At 38.2% G+C, this 22,154-nt stretch overlaps 1 protein-coding gene across 1 annotated transcript; it reads left to right on the top strand.

Annotated features, from left to right (window-relative positions):
- The first annotated feature begins 6,546 nt into the window (after positions 1-6,546).
- On the top strand, positions 6,547-8,318 carry LOC140819155 (uncharacterized). Its single transcript, XM_073179165.1, has 3 exons — positions 6,547-7,269; positions 7,618-7,815; positions 7,995-8,318. Exons 1-3 carry the CDS (start codon positions 6,547-6,549, stop codon positions 8,316-8,318), a joined length of 1,245 nt encoding a protein of 414 aa, XP_073035266.1.
- Positions 8,319-22,154: the final 13,836 nt, after the last annotated feature.

The raw sequence follows: 22,154 nt of genomic DNA, 5'->3' as shown, positions 1-22,154 counted from the left end.
ACAATACAAGCTACTACATGATCTAGCTCGATCTCATTCTTATCCTACTGTAGTATACAAGATCTAACAGAAATCACTGATACAAGATCTTTTCCTCAAAGGAAAAGAAACAAATACTACTGTACATAGGGATTCAACAGATAATGCATGCATCAATGCGAATCTCTCAGAAATAAAAATATGTGAAGCACCGGTATCCCTCAATATATATGCAGGATAGTCAAACAAATCAGTTACCTGCAACATCATCATCTGGTGCTTCCTGAGCCTGCTCCTCGGTCAAAGAAAATACTCTGGCCTGCTGTCTAGGAGGCTGGCCGACTGTCTGACTTCCTCCTGGCCTCTGCTGTGACTGAGATGGTGCTGGCTGAAATGAATGAACAGCAGCTGATCGTCTACTCCACTGTGCCGCTGATCCAGATGGTTCAGCTCCCTGGAATCTTTGGGAACCCCTCTGTGGACATACTCTGGCAAAATGTCCCCGTTGCTTGCAGAAATGGCAACTACCAAGTACTCCTTGGCATTGCTCAGTGGAATGTCTCCCTCCACAATTTCCGCAGTACACGCCAGTATAACTCTGCTGAGAACCACTAGAGCTAGAAGAACTGCCGCCAGGCTTCTTAAACTGCTTTCCTCTAGCCTTCAGAAAATATTTTCTTCCACCACTGCTACTGCCACTCTCGAATCGGGGAGGGGGTTGCGGTGGTCTCAACACTGGAGGAACAAATTCAGCTCCTCTCTGCCTTATCAGGCCCGCCTCAGCGCCCTTTGCTCTATTCATAGCATCAGCAAAGTTATTCGGTCGCCCTGTGTTCACCAATGTAAATATATCGGGATTCAAGCCATTGATGAATTGATCAGCAACGGCTTCGTTATTTTCAGACACATGAGGAGCAAACTTCAACAAGGTAGAGAACTTGGTCACATATTCTTCAATGTTCAGCTGCCCTGTCTCAAATTGGCAAACTCCGCCCCCTTGTCTTTTCTGTACGATATTGGGAAAAATCTCTGATAAAACTCAGTTTTAAATACATCCCAAGTAATAATCGTACCTCGTTGCTCCAAGGCCCTCTTCATTGTAACCCACCAGCTTTGTGCAACATCAAGCAACTGGTGCCCAATAAATTTAATCTGGCGCTCATCACTGTACTCCAGTGAATTAAACAGCATCTCAATGCTTCCTAACCAACTCTCACACTCGACTGATGTCTCAGTACCTTTCAGAGTGGGTGGTTTGAATGACTGAAACCTCTTCAGCAAGGTTTCCATTGGAGTCGGTGTTACATCCATCGGAGGATTTGATGTACTACCCTGTTCTGGAATTCTTCTAGGAGGCATATCTGAAACTCAAAAGGATTAGTGACCCAATCCAACACATCTGTTTCAATTCAATCTCCCTCCCGATCATCTTACTGCTGATCGAGAATCAATTCAGATTCGTTCCCAATAATACATATTACAAAATCAAATCAGATAAATCAAGTAACATGTATTATATAAAGCAGTAAGCATGCTAGCATTCACAAGCAAAGAAAGAAAATCTCAATCTACCCCGCTCACTAGCCTCTTCTATCTCAATCTCAAAAATCTACAGTTCTAGTACCTACAGCTCTGATACCACCTGTTGTGGGGACCCGGACGCTAATCAAGTTCTTAATCATCATTGGGACTAGTTAATCAATTATAAACAGGGTCTAAAAATTTTTCTTTTAATATAAAAAGCGGAAACGTAATGTAATTCAATTCAAATTACATATTAAACATAAACATACACATCCTGTATGATCTACAAGTATTCAACTAGGTTCAACTACTACAATCAAGTAATAAAACCTATCTATGTCCAAGTCCGGAATCACCACGCTAATCTCGATCTTTCTTCACCTCTGTGACCCTGAACCTGCCCCACCTGTTGTCATGCACACATACAAACAAGACAACAGCCGGATAACTCCGGTGAGATATGAATATCCCAGTATAAACAATGTATACATGCAATCATATAAAAACATATATAAAAGCATATAATTAACATTCATAACATGTATCAAATCAGAAACATAAATCAATAACAAGTAATGAATCACACTCAAACTCAAACAACGCGTCGTCTCAGACTCGACTCAACTCTAACCTAGGGATCCCATGTCTGGGCGAAACAGCCACAGAATTGACGACTCAGTCAAGATTTAAGCGAATCAGCCAATAGCTAGGCGAAACAGCCGATAGCTAGACGAATCAGTCAATAGATAGACGAATCAGTCAATATATAGACGAATCAGTCAATAAATAAGCGAATCAGCCAATAGCTAGGCGAAACAGCCGATAGCTAGACGAATCAGTCGGTGACTAGGCGACTTAGCCAATGACTAAACAATTCAGCAGTCCATACATGCAGTTGCTATAAATCAATAGACTACAAACATCAATCTCAACAATTACAAATATCAATGTAAGAACTAAGTATGTGATTTAGGGAGACTCGAGTCATACCTTACTCGAGTTGTGCAATCCCAACTCAACATTAATTTATACCTTTCTTTCTGATATTCTGATTCTATCGAAGTCTCGAACTCAAGCCTGTCAATACTCAATCTGATAATAACAATATTGAGGGTACGGTATCAATACACCATTCAATCTATACTGGATATAATCAGAATTCAGTCAAATTCTGTTTCAACATCATAACGGCATAATCTCAATATATCCAGCCATATCATATCAGTCAGATATCAATTCTAACATCTTATAATCAATAACAACTCAATTCTGATATCAAATCAACTCCGAAATTCATAACAATTTCATATGGTATCTGTTTCTCAATCCGGTTGCGATTATACGATGTCTAACATGACGAGAACATCATAAATGAATCATATCAGATTCTGACAATACCATAATTTCAAATCATATCAAAACGTAGCAAAACTTACGTCCAGTTGTAGCCTACGTCGATAGGAACTCAGTACCGCAGTCAGATTCAAAATCAGACGGACGGATTTTGCATAATCGTGAAAGCAATATCAATTCTCCCAGCGTTTCCCTTCGGTTTCCTTTTTCTCCCTTATTCTGAAGGGAATTCGCATGCTTATATATATATACATCCCGTTTCGTGCATGCACGGCAAGTGGCGCATCCTTTGTAAACCACGTCTCGCGCATATGCGCGCTTCATCTCGCGCATATGCGCCAAAGATTCTGGATGTGTCGCGCATATGCGCGCTTTATTTCGCGCATATGCGCGAGGGCTTCTGGACCCCTCGCGCATATGCGCGTGTTTCTTCGCGCATGTGCGTCGGTCATCTCTTTTGCGATGTTCGGCCGAACATCTCGAGATGTTCAGTTGAACATCTTGGATTATAATGTAACGATGCCCGACTTCTTCATTCAAGTTCGTATAACCTCAATCATGTCAATTGATCAATAAATCATTCCAGATTAATCTTAAATTACGGTAATTATACCCAAATCATTTCAGATTACGGTAATTAGATTCTTGGGCCTTACAGTTAAATACAGGTCATCGTCTTCGTCAGACAGGGACGACAAAGGTATAATTCATGTGATATCTGGGAAGACATAACTCAAATCAGATCTCATTTGAGTTTCCCAACAAAATCACATACTAGATTATTGTTATATTCTGATATGAATATTCTTGTTTATATGCTGATATGCTACTGCTTTGTTTATAGATTTATATGCATTGCATTTAAGATAGGGAGTCTTGACAGATCCGTCAAACTTCTAGACGTTCGGTGATATCACAGCTTAGGGGAAGATTCACTCTCCTATTGTAGATGTGGATACAGATCAGACCGAAGTCTAGGAATAAGACGTACCGTCACCCCGATTGGAGAGTAGGTGATAGATCGTCTTATTCACAACGGGATCCCTAGAGTTATAATTGAGTCGAGTCTAGACATGATTTGACTAGAAATGCATGTGTTTATAGATATGGTTTCATAGACTATGAATCCCATGTTTATTGCTTTCAGTATGATAGCATGTTTATATGATTTGATTTAAATTGCATGTTTATCTGAATTGAGTTACATGCTTATTTTGATTTGATTTCATAGATTATGAAATCTATTACTTTTGAATATGATCATGATAGCATGTTTTAGGATTTAGATTGTTTCTATACATGCTTACCATGTTTTATACTGGGATTTATTCTCACCGGAGTATCCGGCTGTTGTCTTGTTTTGTATGTGTGCATGACAACAGGTGGGGCAAGATCGGGGTCGAGAAGATGATGAGAGAAGAAGAGTTTAGCGTGGTGATTCCGGACTTGGATAGATTTGGTTTTATTACTTGAACTTTAGTAGTTGAACCTTAGATTAGTTGAAAAGACTGTTGTACATTATTGTACATTTATACTGAAATGTAGTTTTATACAGATATGTATATTATGTAGATGTCATTACCTTCCGCACTTTATTTTAATAAAAAAAAATTTTAGACCCTGTTTTATCTTAATTGATAATCAAATCCCAAAGATGATTAAGAAGAAAGATCAGCGTCCGGGTCCCCACAATGCTAAAGAGTTTGCTCATTTACTTTTCCCTTGGCTTCAATTCCATTTTAAATTCAAACCAACACAATTTCAACATCTCCAATATCTCAAATATCAACACAAACATCAATTCTAAACTTCATCCCATTTCCAAACTTGAATAAAAATATAACATACTTACACCATCTTGAAGATCTTGGAGAGAGGATCACAAATCTAACTTCATTTCATAATTTCCTTGAACAAATCTCCCATATATTGAAGAAGAAATTAGAAGATGAAAGGAAAAATGAAGAACCCTAGCTCTAAACCGATGGAGTTGGAAAAAGGGAAGAGAAAATGATACAAAAATCATTCCCCAATCAAATATATAGCATCCAAACCCCAAAACACGTTTTTGAGTACGCTTCTGGGCGCCATAGCGCGATATTTGGTGCAGGGGCGCGCACCATACTGCCCATTACACAAAATTTCAGCAACCCGCGCGCTAGGGCGCCAGATCCTGCGCGATGGCGCCCGGTAGTCTGCCCAAAACTCATTTTTAACTTCAGAATTTGCGAAAGTGGTAAACTACAAAGTTGTAGCTCTATGTCGTTTCTTGCAGCTCCCCAAATTTCAGGTCATTTGGAGGTCTGAGTAAAACGTTATGCCCATTCTCCCAAAATATGTCATTGTAGGAACGACGATACGCACGACACACTTCGGGGCGCTTTTGGCTCATCTTCCCTAATGATTTGACCGAAACTCAAAATAACAAAGTTATAGCCCTATGTCTTATCTTTCTAATGAAAAAGGCCTCACATCAATTGGATCAATATACAAAACATTATGCTAAAAACCACAACTACTGTCACATTTTTTATACCGTTTCTGTACGTCAATTACCTATTTAGCTCAACTTCAACCTTTGATTCCACCCATCCATTATATATTCAATTCTATAACATTCATTACCATTCATACCATATCGTAAAGCCAAGAACCATCACAACTACTGCCATATTATATCAAAATTCGGGCATTACAGGTATGGTATTGATTGGAACGATAATTGGTTAATTTCTTGTTGTCGTACCTCTGTTGAGTTATTTATTGAAAATGGCCACCACCAACCTTATCAGAAGTTTGAAATACATGGTGTTAAGACTTTATAAGTCAAGTGTATTCTAATGGACCATTAGATGGAGTAAAATATTTTCCCTTCCATTTTGCATTTTCCACGTTGATTTCTAATTTTCTAAACGTATCTGAGAATTGTTTTCTCTAGCAAGAAACAGGTACGTATACGTTCTCCTGCATTGATCTTTTGTTTTCTCGATTTGATGCATTATGATCTTAGTCCAAAATATGCTACAAATTTTCAAGAATCTTGCAGATTTACTGGCTTGACGGAAAATGGTTTGTTTTTTTCGGTGTTTTTTTTCCTCTGAATAGTGGGTTGCATGTTTTCTATGCGGCTCACGTGTTGACAGAATTAATGCAAGCGATTGGTAGGTCTTTCGGTACTGTAATTGATATATTGTTGTGTTCAAAGACTCAGTAGTCTATTGTCTTGTATTATCAAGAGCTACTAGTTGAGAAGTCCATTTCTGTATGACTCAATAGTTTCTGATGAGGTTGGTGGTTGAGATACACACAATTTCTTTGGAGGTGCGTGTTGTTTTCTAAGGCCTTGGTTGTACGTCTCTGGGTTCTTAATGTTCGGCATTGTCTAAAATATTTGTTGTCCCCTTCTTGTTAGGCATTATCTAATTTTCGGTTTTTCGAACTTATCTGCACCGTGTGTTGAGGACTGGACATGACGGTGTTTGTTAGTCATTGTCTCCGTCGAATTTTTTTGTTTTTCTAATTTATATGCATCTGTGTAGTCTTCTTTCGTTTGTTAGTCAATAGGTAGTCTTCTTTCGTGTTTTTTTTTGCGCTCAACAAATTAAATTGAAAATGAAATTATTAAATGTAATATTTTCAGGTTTAGATCAAATTTATTGTTATATATTTCTGGTATTTTGCTGTGTTGAAATGGATAAATCTTGGATTCCCTCGGATAGAAGGTCAAAACAGTACGAGGAGGGTGTGGAACTGTTTATCAGAAGTTGTTTAGAGAATCCCCATATTGACCCCAATTTAATTCATTGTCCTTGTTGCAAATGTAAAAATCTTAAAAAAATACCAGCTAAGTCCATTCGAGAGCATCTTTATTTCCATGGTTTTATTCAAAATTATGTGAATTGGATTTGGCACGGTGAGTCTGCTGAAAGTGACAAAGTAAATTGGAGCACGAACAAGGAGCCAATTGGTAATTATCACGGACACTTTGAAGCCACTAATATGTGTGAGGCAGCATATGATAACTATACAGAAAATCCAGAATTGTTTACGGAATTTTTGGAGGAAGCAGAGAAACCTTTGTATAATGGATGTAAGCGTTACACAAAGTTGAGTGCAATTGTGAAACTATACAACACCAAAGCAAAGCATGGGATGAGTGATGCTCTATTTTCCGATCTACTAATGGATTTTGGGGATATGATACCAGATAATCACAACCTGCCAACCAAAATGTATGATGTAAAAAAAACATTGGGTTGTTTGACGTTGAGTCATGAAAAGATTAATGCTTGTTCCAATGATTTCATTCTTTATAGGAAGCAATATAAAGACTGCGTAAACTGCCCTAAATGTGGCTTGTCACGGTGGAAGCTAACCAAGAAGAACGTTGAGAAGAAAGGTGTTCCTGCAAAGGTGTTGTGGTATTTCCCTCCCATACCAAGATTTAAGCGCATGTTTAAATCTCTACATACCTCGGAAAATTTAACATGGAATGCAGAAACCACAGGAGTTCCCGGTCAGTTACGTCATCCAGCTGATTCGCCATCTTAGAAGTTGGTGGATCATATGTGGCCCGACTTTGAAAGTGAACCAAGAAATCTTCGCCTTGCACTTGCAGCTGATGGCATTAATCCTTATAGCAACCTTAGTAGTCGGTACAGTTGCTGGCCAATTATGTTGGTCACCTATAATCTTCCTCCAAACATGTGTATGAAGAGAAAATTCATCATGCTAACTATGCTCATTTCAGGGCCTAAATAGCCAGGAAACGATATAGATGTCTATCTTGATGTGTTAGTTGAAGATTTGCAACGATTGTGGGATGTAGTTGATGGTGTCTATGATGCTTATCGAAGACAATTTTTCCCTCTTAAAGCAGTCTTACTATGGACTATCAATGACTTTCTAGCCTATGGTAACCTTAGTGGATGTACTACACATGGTTATTATGCATGCCCAGTATGCAAAGAAGATACTTGTGCAAAGCATTTGGAAAATGGAAAAAAATGTCATTTGTTGGTCATAGACGATTCCTACCACGGTTTCATCCATATCAGAGGCAAATGAAAGAGTTCGATGGTATGGAAGAACATTGAGAATCATCTACACCATTATCTGGGGTTGGTTTGTTTGACAAGCTTTCTGACATAAGGTGTGTTTTCGGAAAGAAGACTATTGTGAAAGGTAAAAAGAGAAAGAATGCAAAGGACAATAATTTGGAAGATAGTAAAGAAGAAAAAGATTTTGGATCAACAGATTTCAGAAAATGTTTGAAGAAGAAATCAATTTTTTTCAATCTTCCTTATTGGAAACACCTGCATGTTAGGCATTGTCTCGACGTGATGCACATAGAGAAAAATGTCTTCGAATCTCTCATTAATACTTTGATGAATGTTAAAGGAAAAACCAAGGACAATGTGGCAGCTAGGTTGGACATGGTTCAAATGGGAGTTAGGCCTTAATTGGCACCTAAATTTGGTGAAAAAAGAACATATCTTCCTCCTGCTGCATGCCCATTCACAAAAAAAGAAAAGTTACAAGTTTGTCAGTCGATAATGGATATAAAATTCCCAGAAGGTTTCTCATCGAACCTGAAAAATCTTGTGTCCTTGTCTGAGTTGAAATTGATTGGCTTGAAATCTCATGATTGTCATGTTCTAATGCAGCATTTCCTGCCAATACTCATACGTGATGCGTTACCAAAACATGTTAGATATTCCATCATAAGATGATGCTTCTTCTCCAAAGATATTTCTTGCAAGGTGATAGATGTAGCCAAGTTAGATAAGCTGCAATCTGACTTGGTTGTTAAACTCTGCTTATTGGAGCAGTATTTCCTCCCTTCTTTCTTCGATGTCATGCTTCACTTAACAGTTCTGTAATGCCCGAGATTTTATTACCGTAATCTGAGATTAATCTGAAATGATTTATAGATTAATCGAGACGATTATAGACGGAACAGATTAGGCCGGGAAAGTCAAGAAAAGAATTGACAAAAAGGTGCCAAGACAAGTCCTCGCGCACATGCGCCATATGTATAGGTGCACATGCGCGGAGGAGGTAGAACATTTGGCGCATATGCGCGGTGAGTGGGCGTGCATATGCGCGAGGTGTCCAGTAGCCAAAGTAGAAATCCAGAAGAAGTGGCGCACATGCGCGACGGAGTGGTGCGCATATGCGCGGGCATGGCAGAAGGTTTGGCGCACATGCGCGGACGAGTGGAGCGCATATGCACGAGAGGTGCCGAGACACACGCGCCAAGATTTTTGTCTCGCGCATATGCGCCGATAGCGGTCGCGCATATGCGAGAGACGTGCTGCACAAAGGAGTGTGCCACGTTTTGTACATGCATGGTGTATATATATAAATGTAATCAGCCGATTATTTCTTCAGACTAAAGGTAAAGAATTGGAAGAAGAAAGCTTACGGTTCTTTTGAAGGAGAAATTGATTGTTACGTGAATTCCGTCCGTCAGAATTTGAATCCGACGACAGTACTGTGTTCCTATCAACGCAGGCTACAACTGGACGTAAGTTTTGTTACGTTTAGACAAGATTTGAATTTATGATATTGTCAGAATTGAATATGATTCAGATATGATGTTTCTACTACCGTAGATATCGTATAATTGAAGTCAGACTGAAGAACAGATTGTTTATGTATTTGTTATGATTTTTGGAGTCGATTTGACTGAGATTTCATATCAGAATTGTATTGGTATTGAGATTATGACTGGTATTGTTATTGATTACGAAGTCTGATATTATATCTGTGATGTTTAGACTGACGGAGTTATCAAGACAATATCGTTATGCCGTTGAAACATCAGTTAAATTAGATTGTTCCGATTCAGATTTGATTTCGATTGTATTACAATATTGTTGATATAAATCAGATTGTATTTTGTTCAGATATTGATCAGATTATGTACTGAGTTGAGTATTGATCAGAACAGATTGTGAATTGAGTTATTCATTGATACTATGTATTCGATATTGTCTTTTCAGATTGGATATGGACAGATTTGAATACAGGTCATCGTCTTCGTCAGATAGGGAAGACAAAGGTATAATTCATGTGATATTCGGGAAGTCCTAACTCAAATAAGATCCTATTTGAGTTTCCCAATAAAATCACATACTAGAATTATTGTTGTTCATTTTATGATATGATTATGCTTTGTTTACATATTGTTATTCATTGCATTTGAGATAGGAAAGTTTGACAGAAACAATCAGACTTCTAGACGTTCGGTGTATCGTTACATAGGAGCAGACATTGTCCTATTGTAGATTATTCGATACAGCTCAGACCGAAGTCTAGGAATAAGACGTACAGTCACCCCGAGTGGGAGGGTAGGTGACAGCCATTGACGTCTTATTCACACCGGGATCCCTAGAGTTATAGTTGAGTCGAGTCTAGACATGATTTGACTAGAACTGCATGTGTTTATAGATGTGGTTTCATAGACTATGAAACCCATGTTTATTGCTTTCAGTTATGACAGCATGTTTATATGATTTGATTTAACTTGCATATTTATCTGATTCTAGTTGCATGCTTATTTTGATTTGATTTCATAGATTATGAAATCTATTGCTTTGAATATGTTCATGAGAGCATGTTTTATGATTTAGATTATTTATATACATGCTTACCATGTTTTATACTGGGATTTATTCTCACCGGAGTTATCCGGCTGTTGTCTTGTTTTGTATGTGTGCATGACAACAGGTGGGGCTGGATCAGGGTCAAGAAGACGATAAGAGAAGACGAGTTAGCGTGGTGATTCCGGACTTACTGTAGACTTGTTTTATTACTTGAACTTAGTAACTAAACTTTAGACTTAGGTTGTACAGTATTGTACTTTTCTACTGAATTGTAGTTGTTATACAGAGATGTATATTATTTAGATTTCATTACCTTCCGCATTTACATTTTAAAAAGAAAAATTTTTAGACCCTGTTTTATCAGAACTGATAATTAAATCCCAATGATGATTAAGAAGATGATTAGCGTCCGGGTCCCCACAAGTTCATCTTGTTCGAGAAGTTCGATTATGTGGACCAGTGTACTTCCGGTGGATGTACCCGTTCGAAAGATCCATGAAGGTGCTTGAGAGTTATGTAGGAAGTCGAAAACATCCTGAAGGTTGCATTGTTCAGAGATATTCAGCCGAAGAAGCAATTGAGTTTTGTTCGGAATACCTAAATGACCTTGATCCTATTGCGGTCCCTCAATGAAATCGTGATCCCTAATCAAACATTGTTGGCTTCTTATTCTTAGCATGCAAAACACCAATTATAGTGCCACAAGTTGTCCTTCAACAAGAACATTTGACTGTGCTGGAAAATACAGAAGAAGTATCTCCCTACATTATGTAAGTGTATTTCATTATTCTATAATTCTGCACCCATGTGATTGTCAATATTTAATATCTAACACAAATTTCTATATAAATATTTCAACAGTGAACATAAATATTTCCTGAAGTCAATGATTCCGAGAAAAGAGAAAGATGAAAGGTGGATACAAGATGCTCACAATAAGAAGTACATTGACTGGTTTCGTGCAAAGGTTAGGTGGATAAATCTGCTTTATGTATTTTGCGGTGAATAGTTTGGAGCTAGTATTTTAATCACCTTATTCAAATTGTATAATTTTCAGGTGGATGCTGAAATAGATAGCTGCAATGGTGGAACAACATCAACATTGACATGGCTGGCTCATGGTCCACGTGGGCAAGTCATTAAGTATAGTAGTTACGTGATAAATGGCAATTTATACCAAACAAAGGCACGGGATGATGAGAGAGTTTGCCAAAACAGTGGGGTTTCTCTAGTTGCTAGCACCATGCTTGTCTGTAGTGCCAAAGATAACAATCTCTTGATGACTGTTGTGACTTTCTATGGAGTGATTGAAGAAATATGGGAGTTGGACTATCATCAATTTCAAGTTCCTCTTTTCAAGTGTGCGTGGGTTGCAAATGACAAAGGAGTAATCAACAATGATGAATGTGGATTCACCTTGGTCAATATGAACAAAATAGGGCACACGAATGACTCATTTGTCCTTGCAAGTCAAGTCAATCAAGTCTTTTATATTGATGACCCATTACAAAAAGGGTGGTCAATTGTACTCCCTGTGCCAAATCGATGTTACGAGGGAGATGATGATGTTTGGACTAGTATTGTAATAGCCAAGCCTGGTGAACGGTACGGTCTAAGATTTCATATGATTATTGACTATTTGGTCGAGTTTAGTATGGTTTGGATGTAAAGAATCTTGATTTATGGTTTATAGTAATGTTGTTTATAGTTGTTGTGTGGCGATTATTGTAGCGTCGTTGCTATTTAATTCATGGTAATTTGTATGTTGAGCCGATTGGTATGAGGCCAATTGGAGTGGTTAGATATGTTATAGAGGTGCAACTTTCTTGTTGGGAGTGTTGACAAAATATGAAGAGAAGTGACGTTGTGATTCGATTTTTGTTGCATAGAGTTTGTTGTTTACTCCAGGTGTGTGAGGCCCAAGAATTATAGAATTAATAAACCAAGATTATCAATCTTCATTAATATGATACTCGGAAGATATGAGAATGCATGACATGCAATGAGGGAAGAAAAGATATGAGAAATTGAGTTTTGCAAGACCGCACCCGCGCCCAGAACAGGAGTGCACCCGCGGTTATGCAATTGTGGATTTTTGCAAGAAAGGCCGAAGCCACACCGCACCCGCGGTGCATGGACAGGAAGTTGGCAAATTTTATTCGAGGCGACACCGCACCAGCGGTAAGAACAAGACCGCACCCGCGGTGGTGGTACCGCACCCGCGGTCTAAGATGTACCGCACCCGCGGTGGTGAATTTCAGAAAATGAAAGATAATGTCGAAGCATGAGCGCACCCGCGGTGCATGACACGACCGCACCCGCGGTCATGCGTGTTTCTTGAAAAATGATGCCACATTTCCAGAAATTGCATGCAGTATATATATGAGCATGACACGTTGATTCCTTCAGAGAAACTCAGCAAAAGGCACGAGAAATTCTCCAGAAAATCCTCACGCATTTTAGATTGCGATTGGGAAAGATCTGTCTATCAGAATTCGAATCCGAACGCAGTATACTGTTCCTCGTGCTGCGAGCTACACAAGGACGTAAGTTTTGTTACGTTTAGACATGATTTGGATTTATGATATTGTTAGAATTGAATATGATTCAGATATGGTGTTTCTTCTACCGTAGATATTATAGAATTGAAATCAGATTAAAGAACAGATAGTTTCTGTAATTGTGATGATTTTCGAAAGATATTGACTGAGATTCTATATCATAATTGTGATAGTATTCAGAGTATGAATTGTATTGACACAGATTATGAGTTCTGGTATTAGATTTGTGATGTTCAGATTGACGGGGTTATTCAGATTGTATTGTTATGCCGTCGAAACATCAGTTGATTTAGATTGATCAGATTCAGATAGGATTTCGATTAGGTTGTGATATTATTGATATGACTCAGATGGTATCTTGTTCAGATATTGATCAGATTGTATACTGAATTGAGTATTGATCCGAACAAATTGGGTATTGAGTTATTTACTGATACGTTGTATTCGATATTGTCATTTCAGATTTGATATGGACAGAGTTGAATACAGGTCATCGTCTTCGTCACACAGGGACGACAAAGGTATAATTCATGTGATATTCGGGAAGACATAACTCAAATCAGATCTCATTTGAGTTTCTCAATAAAATCACATACTAGATTGATGTTTATGTTCGATATGATTATGCTTTTTTTTATAGATTTATATGAATTGCATTTCATATAGGAGAGTCTTGACAGACAGTCATACCTCTAGACGTTCGGTGTATCGTTACATAGGAGCAGACACCCTCCGATTGTAGATTATTCGATACAGATATGACCGAAGTCTAAGAATAAGACGTACATTACCCCGATTGGGAGAGTAGGTAACAGACAGTGACGTCTTATTCACACCGGGATCCCTAGAGTCAGCATGGAGTCGAGTCTAGACATGATTTGACTAGAACTGCATGTGTTTATGAATGTGGTTTCATAGACTATGAAACCCATTTTTATTGCTTTCAGTTATGATAGCATGTTATATGATTTGATTTAAATCGCATGTTATCTGAATTGAATTGCATGCTTATTTTGATTTGATTTCATAGATTATGAAATCTGTTATCTTTGAATATGTTTATGATAGCATGTTTTACGATTTAGATTGTGTCTATACATGCTTACCATGTTTTATACTGGGATTTATTCTCACCGGAGTTATCCGGCTGTTGTCTTGTTTTGTATGTGTGCATGACAACAGGTGGGACAGGATCAGGGTCAAGAAGATGATGAGAGAAGACGAGTAAGCGTGGTGATTCCGGACTTATTGTAGATTTGGTTTTATTACTTGATTTTTAGTAATTGAACCTTAGATTAGTTGAAAGACTGCTGTATCTTTATACTGAAGTTTAGTTTTATACAGATATGTATATTATGTAGATGCCATTACCTTCCGCACTGTTATTTTAAAAAGAAAAATTTTTAGACCCTGTTTATCAGAACTGATAATTAAATCCCAATGATGATTAAGAAGATGATTAGCGTCCGGGTCCCCACAACAGGTGGTATCAGAGCGATAGATCCTTTAGATTGAGATAGAAGAGAATGAGCGGGGTAGATTGAATTGTCTTCCTTGCATGTGATTGCTAGCATGAGAATTATGTTAATGTTGACTTACATTGTGTGTGCTAGCATGATTTATTGCTTTCCCTATTACATGTTGTTTGTTATCTGAGTTGATTGCAGCATGTAATTGTTAAGCATGAATCAGAACCGAGTCTGGATCAGAGGTATATGATCAGAGGAGGGCTGAGACAGATTGTATAGATTATGTACTAATCTGTTTGATTATCAGATATACCGCCTCGAAGAATTTCAGAAAAGGGCAGTACTTCGTCTGAACAGATAGATGCATCAGAAATTCAGCTAGAAGAAAAGATGAAAGAATTTCAGTTATTACAGCCGCCGATTCTGAGTGGTTCCGAGACCTCCGAAGATTGTCAGAACTGGTTTGATGACATAGAAATACTGTGCGATTTACTTGATTGTACAGATGAACAGAAACTTAAAATGGTACCTTATCAGTTACGAGAAGCCGCCAGGAGTTGGTGGATTACCAATAGAAGAATGTGGGAACAGAGAGGTACAGTGATTTCGTGGGAAATATTCAGAACTGAATTTTATCGACGATTTTTCTCAGTCTCGTACCGAGAGGACAAGAAAGCAGAGTTTGAGAATTTGAGCCAAGGTCAGTTGAATATTGATGAATATACCGCCAAATTCTCTACTCTACTGTATTTTGCTCCTCAGATAGCTGGAAATGATGAAGCTATAGTAAATCAGTTCATAAGAGGGTTGAATTCGGAGGTAGTTGCATTTATGAATCTGCAGCGAGCTTACCATTTTGCTGACATCCTGAGTAGAGCGAAGAGAGCTGAGGCGAGTCTGATTAGACAGCTAGGGAGGTTGTGTGTGAAACAACCCCAGACACAGCAATCCCCTCTCCGATTTGATCGAGGCAGTACGAGTGGAAAGCAAGATTTGATGAAGGCTCGGAAGAAACCATTCAAGAAACTAGGAAGTGGTTCATCTAGCTCCAGCGGTTCCAGTCCAAGACATACTGGAGTGTATTGCAGGAGTTGCGGAGGGAGACATCCCACCGAGAAATGCCAGGGAGTGACTGGTAGATGTAATATTTGTGGACAGCCGGGACATTTTGCTAAAGTTTGTCCCCAGAGGCGTTCCCGAAGACTGTAGGGAATAGAGTTCAATTGAAAACACAGATCCAGAATTCACAACAGGTACTACTCTTTATGATTCTATTGCATATGTATTTGCATTTGTTAAGAATATCTTTGACTGAGTTGCATGGAATTATGCTGTATCTGTTGGGTTTGTATGTACTGTAGTATTGATGTCCTTGCTTATTGAGGAAATGTTGATATCAGAGACTTCTTTATAGATTGTATACTACAGTAAGATGAGAATGAGATAGAAATAGATTATGATGTACTTGTGGTTTCTGATTTGAACGCATTATTGATATATATATGCTGAACAAGTACAGACATATTGTAGAATTTTTCTAGAAATGGTAAGAGTCAGACCAGAAATGGCTGATCAGTGAAGATACCACGATAAGGATTCTAGATTTAGAATTCCTTTGATATCTGTGTTGTTTATGACTCGATTATTACAGAAAGGAACAGATGGTATCCTTATGTATTCAGTAGATTTACTGAAATCGAGCCTAGCATTGGCAGATTTGCCAATGATGTATGAGTTGGCTGATGTTTGCCTAGATAAGATTACAGATTTGCTTTATATCAGAAAGATAGATTTCAGAATTGGAGTCAGATCAGATAATGATTGTTGTTTTAGAATTAAATACAGAATAATACAGAAAGAATTGGAAGATTAGTAAAAGAGTACCGACCATGAGTTACATTTGATTTAGTGTTTCTCTTTGGCATGTGTCAGTATATTCAGAGATGTTCTGATGACTCTATGCTCATTGTATCTATGAGATTTTGATATAATTGAAGCATTTGATTGATTGAATCGAATATTGGAAGATTGTACTGAATATTCTGAGAATTAGAATTATTGTATACAGAAACTATTCAGATAAGAATTCCGCTTGAAACAGATTGTATTCAGAGTATGCGATATCTGAAATTAGTATACCGAGTGAATTTGACACAGTTGAGATTTCGATCAGTGATTGATAAAATACCGATATCAGAAAGACCAGAAAGTTCAGAAATTTCAGAAATGTCAGAAATTTAGTTTGTCTGATTTGACAGATTATTTTATTCGAATGTTTCTTTATATATGCTGAATATTATTATTGTTCTAAATCAGTATTTGAGACATCTTATATTGTTTTGGGGGCATATTTTATTTGCGGATGAGATATAACAGTTGATCAGAATGATATGAAGATATTTACTAGAAATCCTTGTTTTATGAGTTCACTGAACTCACTAGATCTGTATAGGATATTGATACTTCGTTTCTGATTTGATATTACTGTTGGTTTGAATCCGTATATGCTACAGATTATTGTGAATCACGGAGAGTATATACAGCTCCAACCGAATCAGAGTTGAATTCAAAAGTTACAGTAATTCAGAAATGTGATCAGAATGTTCAGAACTAGATGGTAGTAATCAGATCAGAGTAACAGATATGTGATTTTGTGTTTTGTATTAGGACTGATTATCTTGTGATGTCAGAATGTTTCAGAATTGTATAACAGAATTGATATCGATAGTCAAAGCCGAATACCAGGTAGGTATTTCTTCTTTAAATTATATTATTAACTGATTGGTTTATGTCAGTAGTTCGAAGTTGAAATCACAGATAATGTCAGAAATGCGCTGTAGTAACTTCAGTTGTCATGTTTGTGACTGAGAATGTATGATATTCGAACAGACAGTTTTGATATAGACAGATTAAGTCAGTTGTGACAGATTTGTACTGAAATTTTGGCAGAAAGTGTACTGAATGATACGAATTGTCAACAAATGAAGACAGAAATCAGAAGATTACTACAGATGTGTATGTTTCTAAATAGAAATGGGAGTGCATTTCTATGGCTTTCCCGCGGGTGCGGTCGTGTCATGCACCGCGGATGCGCTCATGCTTCGACATTATCTTTCATTTTCTGAAATTCACCACCGCGGGTGCGGTACATCTTAGACCGCGGGTGCGGTACCACCACCGCGGGTGCGGTCTTGTTCTTACCCTTGGTGCGGTGTCGCCTCGAATAAAATTTTCCAACTTTCTGTCCATGCACCGCGGGTGCGGTCTTGGTTGCACCGCGGGTGCGGTGTGGCTTCGGCCTTTCTTGCAAAAATCCACAATTGCATGACCGCGGGTGCACTCCTGTTCTGGGCGCGGGTGCGGTCTTGAAAAACTCAATTTCTCATATCTTTTCTTCCCTCATTGCATGTCATGCATTCTCATATCTTCTGTAAGGACCGTGTATCGGATTATCGTAAATCTTATATGATTATCGATAATTAATGAAATTGTCATGGATTATGTATTCGATATATATCGTGACAATGAATTGAGAAATGAATATTGTATATGAATTGACGTTACAAGAGCTCGATTAGAAAGGCCGGACGCCAAAATAGTACAAAACCAATATGTTGTACAGAACATGTGGCGCCCGAGCGGTAGGAAATTACCGCCCGAGCGCCAAAGTATGAAAAGTTAGTGTTCGGACAGAACTTGCGGCGCCCGAGCGGTAACTTTCTACCGCCCGAGCGCGGCATAAATATTTCTCGGGGCAGAATGTCTCCCGCTCGGGCGCGAGAATTTTACCGCCCGAGCGCGAGAGCGGTGGAAGGATAAGAATGTTTTGCTGATCGTTTTTCTCATTTTATCATTTCACATCTTCGAGAAACACGAGGGAATTCAATTTTGTATCGTTTGAATCGACTTTGAAACGCTGTCTAAACGCGAAACAAATTATATATTTGTTATCTGCGCGTCAAGGGCTTCAGACTGAGGTAATTTTCTTCTGGTTTCAGCAGCTTTAAATATCAAGGTGCTGGAATATCATGTATTTGAAGTTGAATTTCTGATATGTAGTAGAATAACCGACAATAAACGTATATTCGAAGTCGGAAGTGAATTATGATATGATTATGATTTGATATGAATTTTTGAAGTTTCAAATGATATTTGAAACTCATATTAATGATTTTGAATTATGTTATTGATTGGAATGAGTATGTTATTGATGTAGATAAAGTATTATACTGATATCTTCAAGCTACATCGACTGGAACGAAGAATTGAGGTATGTTGCGACCGGGTAACATCCGACAGGTATCTGTATTATATGATATATGATTGGATTGATTGGATTGGATTGGAATACGTGTCTATGTGCCTATTTGATGATTTGATGTGGCATACATGACATTGAGATTTGAGTATCGATGTACAAAATAAATGTTTTGTTAACACACATCATTTTATGCATACATCGATACATGACATGCACGTTGAGCTATGATTCTTGGATACCCTGATATGATTTGATTGGATTCCGGGGTTTGTGAACACAATCGCTATGCCGGTATTATATGACCCGTAAAGCATAGACAATTGTGGCCCCATATGATTGGATATGAGATGTGGGATTGATGGCGCTTCGTCGACGCTATCATATGTGTATTCCCATATCGGCCGGTGTGCCAGCTCGAGCATTGATTTGATTTGATAGCGATTCGATTGATTCTGACATGTGCTCAGTGGATGGGCATTTGACCTGATACCTCCACGACATACATGCATTGCATACCATATATCATTGTTTAGATATCTGTGGTATATATGATTGGTTGTTCCATACGGAGCTTTGCTCACCCCCAAGGGGGGCTGTTGTTGTCTTTGTATGTGGACAATGGCAGGTACTCCAGGATATCAGGAGGCCAGAGAGGGTACTTCTGGTGGGAGCCACAGCTTGGGCTGAGGTTTATGTTTATGTCTTGTTCCCAGTATATATGTATATGTATCTATATACCGGGGCATGTCCCGAGGATATGAGATGTTTGTATGTGACTGGTTTTGATTATGTGTGGGCGTGTTTTATGTTTTAAATTTAGATACTATTTTTAGTATTTAAATATCAGAAGAGATATTTTGGGCTCATTGTAAAGAAAATTTTAAACTCGTTTTCCGCTGTGATTACTTAACCCTAATCAAATTGTGTTGTAATAACGATTAGGAGCTAAGGGCCCCACATCTTCCGAGTATCATATTAATGAAGATTGATAATCTTGGTTTATCAATTCTATAATTCTTGGGCCTTACATTTCTCCCCCTCTTAGATCTGAGTTCGTCCTCGAACTCATAGCAATCAATTCAGAGATATCGGAAGAATTGCATAACAGAGTTAAATCAAAACTCAAATATCTGATTCCGGTCTGGAATAAGAATTCACTAAGTATAATGTCATAATACTTCTCCAATCCTTCTGACAGAATCAATCTTGCCATGTTGGTTATACGACATCCGTATAAACCAATCACAGTTCATAACAAACTAAAGCCAGTAGTTGTTACCCAGTCTGTTTATCCCAATCAAGGACATATGCAATCTTTTAGTTTCAAATACCAATCATCATCATCTGACGTTGGTTTCCTAAATCTGTCCATTCTGAACTATCTTAATAGCTATTGTCATACAGTAATTCAGAAATGTGATCAGAATGTTCAGAACTAGATGGCAGTAATCAGATCAGAGTAACAGATATGTGATTTTGTGTTTTGTATTAGGACTGATTATCTTGTGATGTCAGAATGTTTCAGAATTGTATAACAGAATTGATATCGATAGTCAAAGCCGAATACCAGGTAGGTATTTCTTCTTTAAATTATGTTATTAACTGATTGGTTTATGTCAGTAGTTCGAAGTTGAAATCACAGATAATGTCAGAAATGCGCTGTAGTAACTTCAGTTGTCATGTTTGTGACTGAGAATGTATGATATTCGAACAGACAGTTTTGATATAGACAGATTAAGTCAGTTGTGACAGATTTGTACTGAAATTTTGGCAGAAAGTGTACTGAATGATACGAATTGTCAACAAATGAAGACAGAAATCAGAAGATTACTACAGATGTGTATGTTTCTGAATAGAAATGGGAGTGCATTTCTATGGCTTTCGTAATGAAATTACCGCCAATTTCTCCAGATTGAAATGTGATATGATTGTGATTGACAGATTGTTCAATCTATATCTATTAGTTTGTACAAGATGATGTACAAACATGACCAAATGACACAGATCGGTGTCAGAGAAGTGGTCAGAAAGATCAGAATGCCACAGTAAATTATGTCAGATTGTGATTTTGCTTGAGTTTGTATTCGTGACAGAATATATCATGAACTCTCTCTTAGATTGTTTCACAGATTGACAGACAGTCAGAATGGGTTATCCAGATATTGGAAGACTTTGGGTACAGCTTTAGTGCTGGATATTAGCACTATACAGCTTTAGTGCTGGATGTTAGCACTAGTTGTTATGACTTATTGTCACTGTATGAATTACTGTATGACAATAGCTATTAAGATAGTTCAGAATGGACAGATTTAGGAAACCAACGTCGGATGATGATGATTGGTATTTGAAACTAAAAGATTGCATATGTCCTTGATTGGGATAAACAGACTGGGTAACAACTACTGGCTTTAGTTTGTTATGAACTGTGATTGGTTTATACGGATGTCGTATAACCAACATGGCAAGATTGATTCTGTCAGAAGGACTGGAGATTATTATGACATTATACTTAGTGAATTCTTATTCCAGACCGGAATCAGATATTTGAGTTTTGATTTAACTCTGTTATGCAATTCTTCCGATATCTCTGAATTGATTGCTATGAGTTCGAGGACGAACTCAGATCTAAGAGGGTGAGAAATGTAAGGCCTAAGAATTATAGAATTGATAAACCAAGATTATCAATCTTCATTAATATGATACTCGGAAGATATGAGAATGCATGACATGCAATGAGGGAAGAAAAGATATGAGAAATTGAGTTTTGCAAGACCGCACCCGCGTCCAGAATAGGAGTGCACCCGCGGTCATGCAATTGTGGATTTTTGCAAGAATGGTCGAAGCCACACCGCACCCGCGGTGCAACCAAGACCGCACCCGCAGTGCATGGACAGAAAGTTGGCAAATTTTATTCGAGGCGACACCGCACCAGCGGTAAGAACAAGACCGCACCCGCGGTGGTAGTACCGCACCCGCGGTCTAAGATGTACCGCACCCGCGATGGTGAATTTCAGAAAATGAAAGATAATGTCGAAGCATGAGCGCACCCGCGGTGCATGACACGACCGCACCCGCGGTCATGCGTGTTGCTTGAAAAATGATGCCACGTTTCCAGAAATTGCATGCAGTATATATATGAGCATGACACGTTGATTCCTTCAGAGAAACTCAGCAAAAGGCACGAGAAATTCTCCAGAAAATCCTCACGCATTTTAGATTGCGATTGGGAAAGATCCGTCTATCAGAATTCGAATCCGAACGCAGTATACTGTTCCTCGTGCTGCGAGCTACACAAGGACGTAAGTTTTGTTAAGTTTAGACATGATTTGGATTTATGATATTGTTAGAATTGAATATGATTCAGATATGGTGTTTCTGCTACCGTAGATATTATAGA

The sequence above is a fragment of the Primulina eburnea genome, chromosome 18 (genome assembly GCF_022965805.1).
Source record: "Primulina eburnea isolate SZY01 chromosome 18, ASM2296580v1, whole genome shotgun sequence".
In the NCBI taxonomy this organism is placed as follows: Eukaryota; Viridiplantae; Streptophyta; class Magnoliopsida; order Lamiales; family Gesneriaceae; genus Primulina; species Primulina eburnea.
Note: the sequence above shows the minus strand (reverse complement) of the source record. Positions and strands in the feature narration are given on the sequence as shown.

Excerpts from the sequence above, each read along its gene's own strand:
- LOC140819155 (XM_073179165.1), top strand. The coding sequence starts at position 6,547 with ATGGATAAATCTTGGATTCCCTCGGATAGAAGGTCAAAACAGTACGAG. Across the intron at positions 7,270-7,617 it reads AGAAAGGTGTTCCTGCAAAG|CCAGGAAACGATATAGATGT; the intron begins GTGTTGTGGTAT and ends GGGCCTAAATAG. Across the intron at positions 7,816-7,994 it reads ATGGTTATTATGCATGCCCA|CTTTCTGACATAAGGTGTGT; the intron begins GTATGCAAAGAA and ends TTGTTTGACAAG.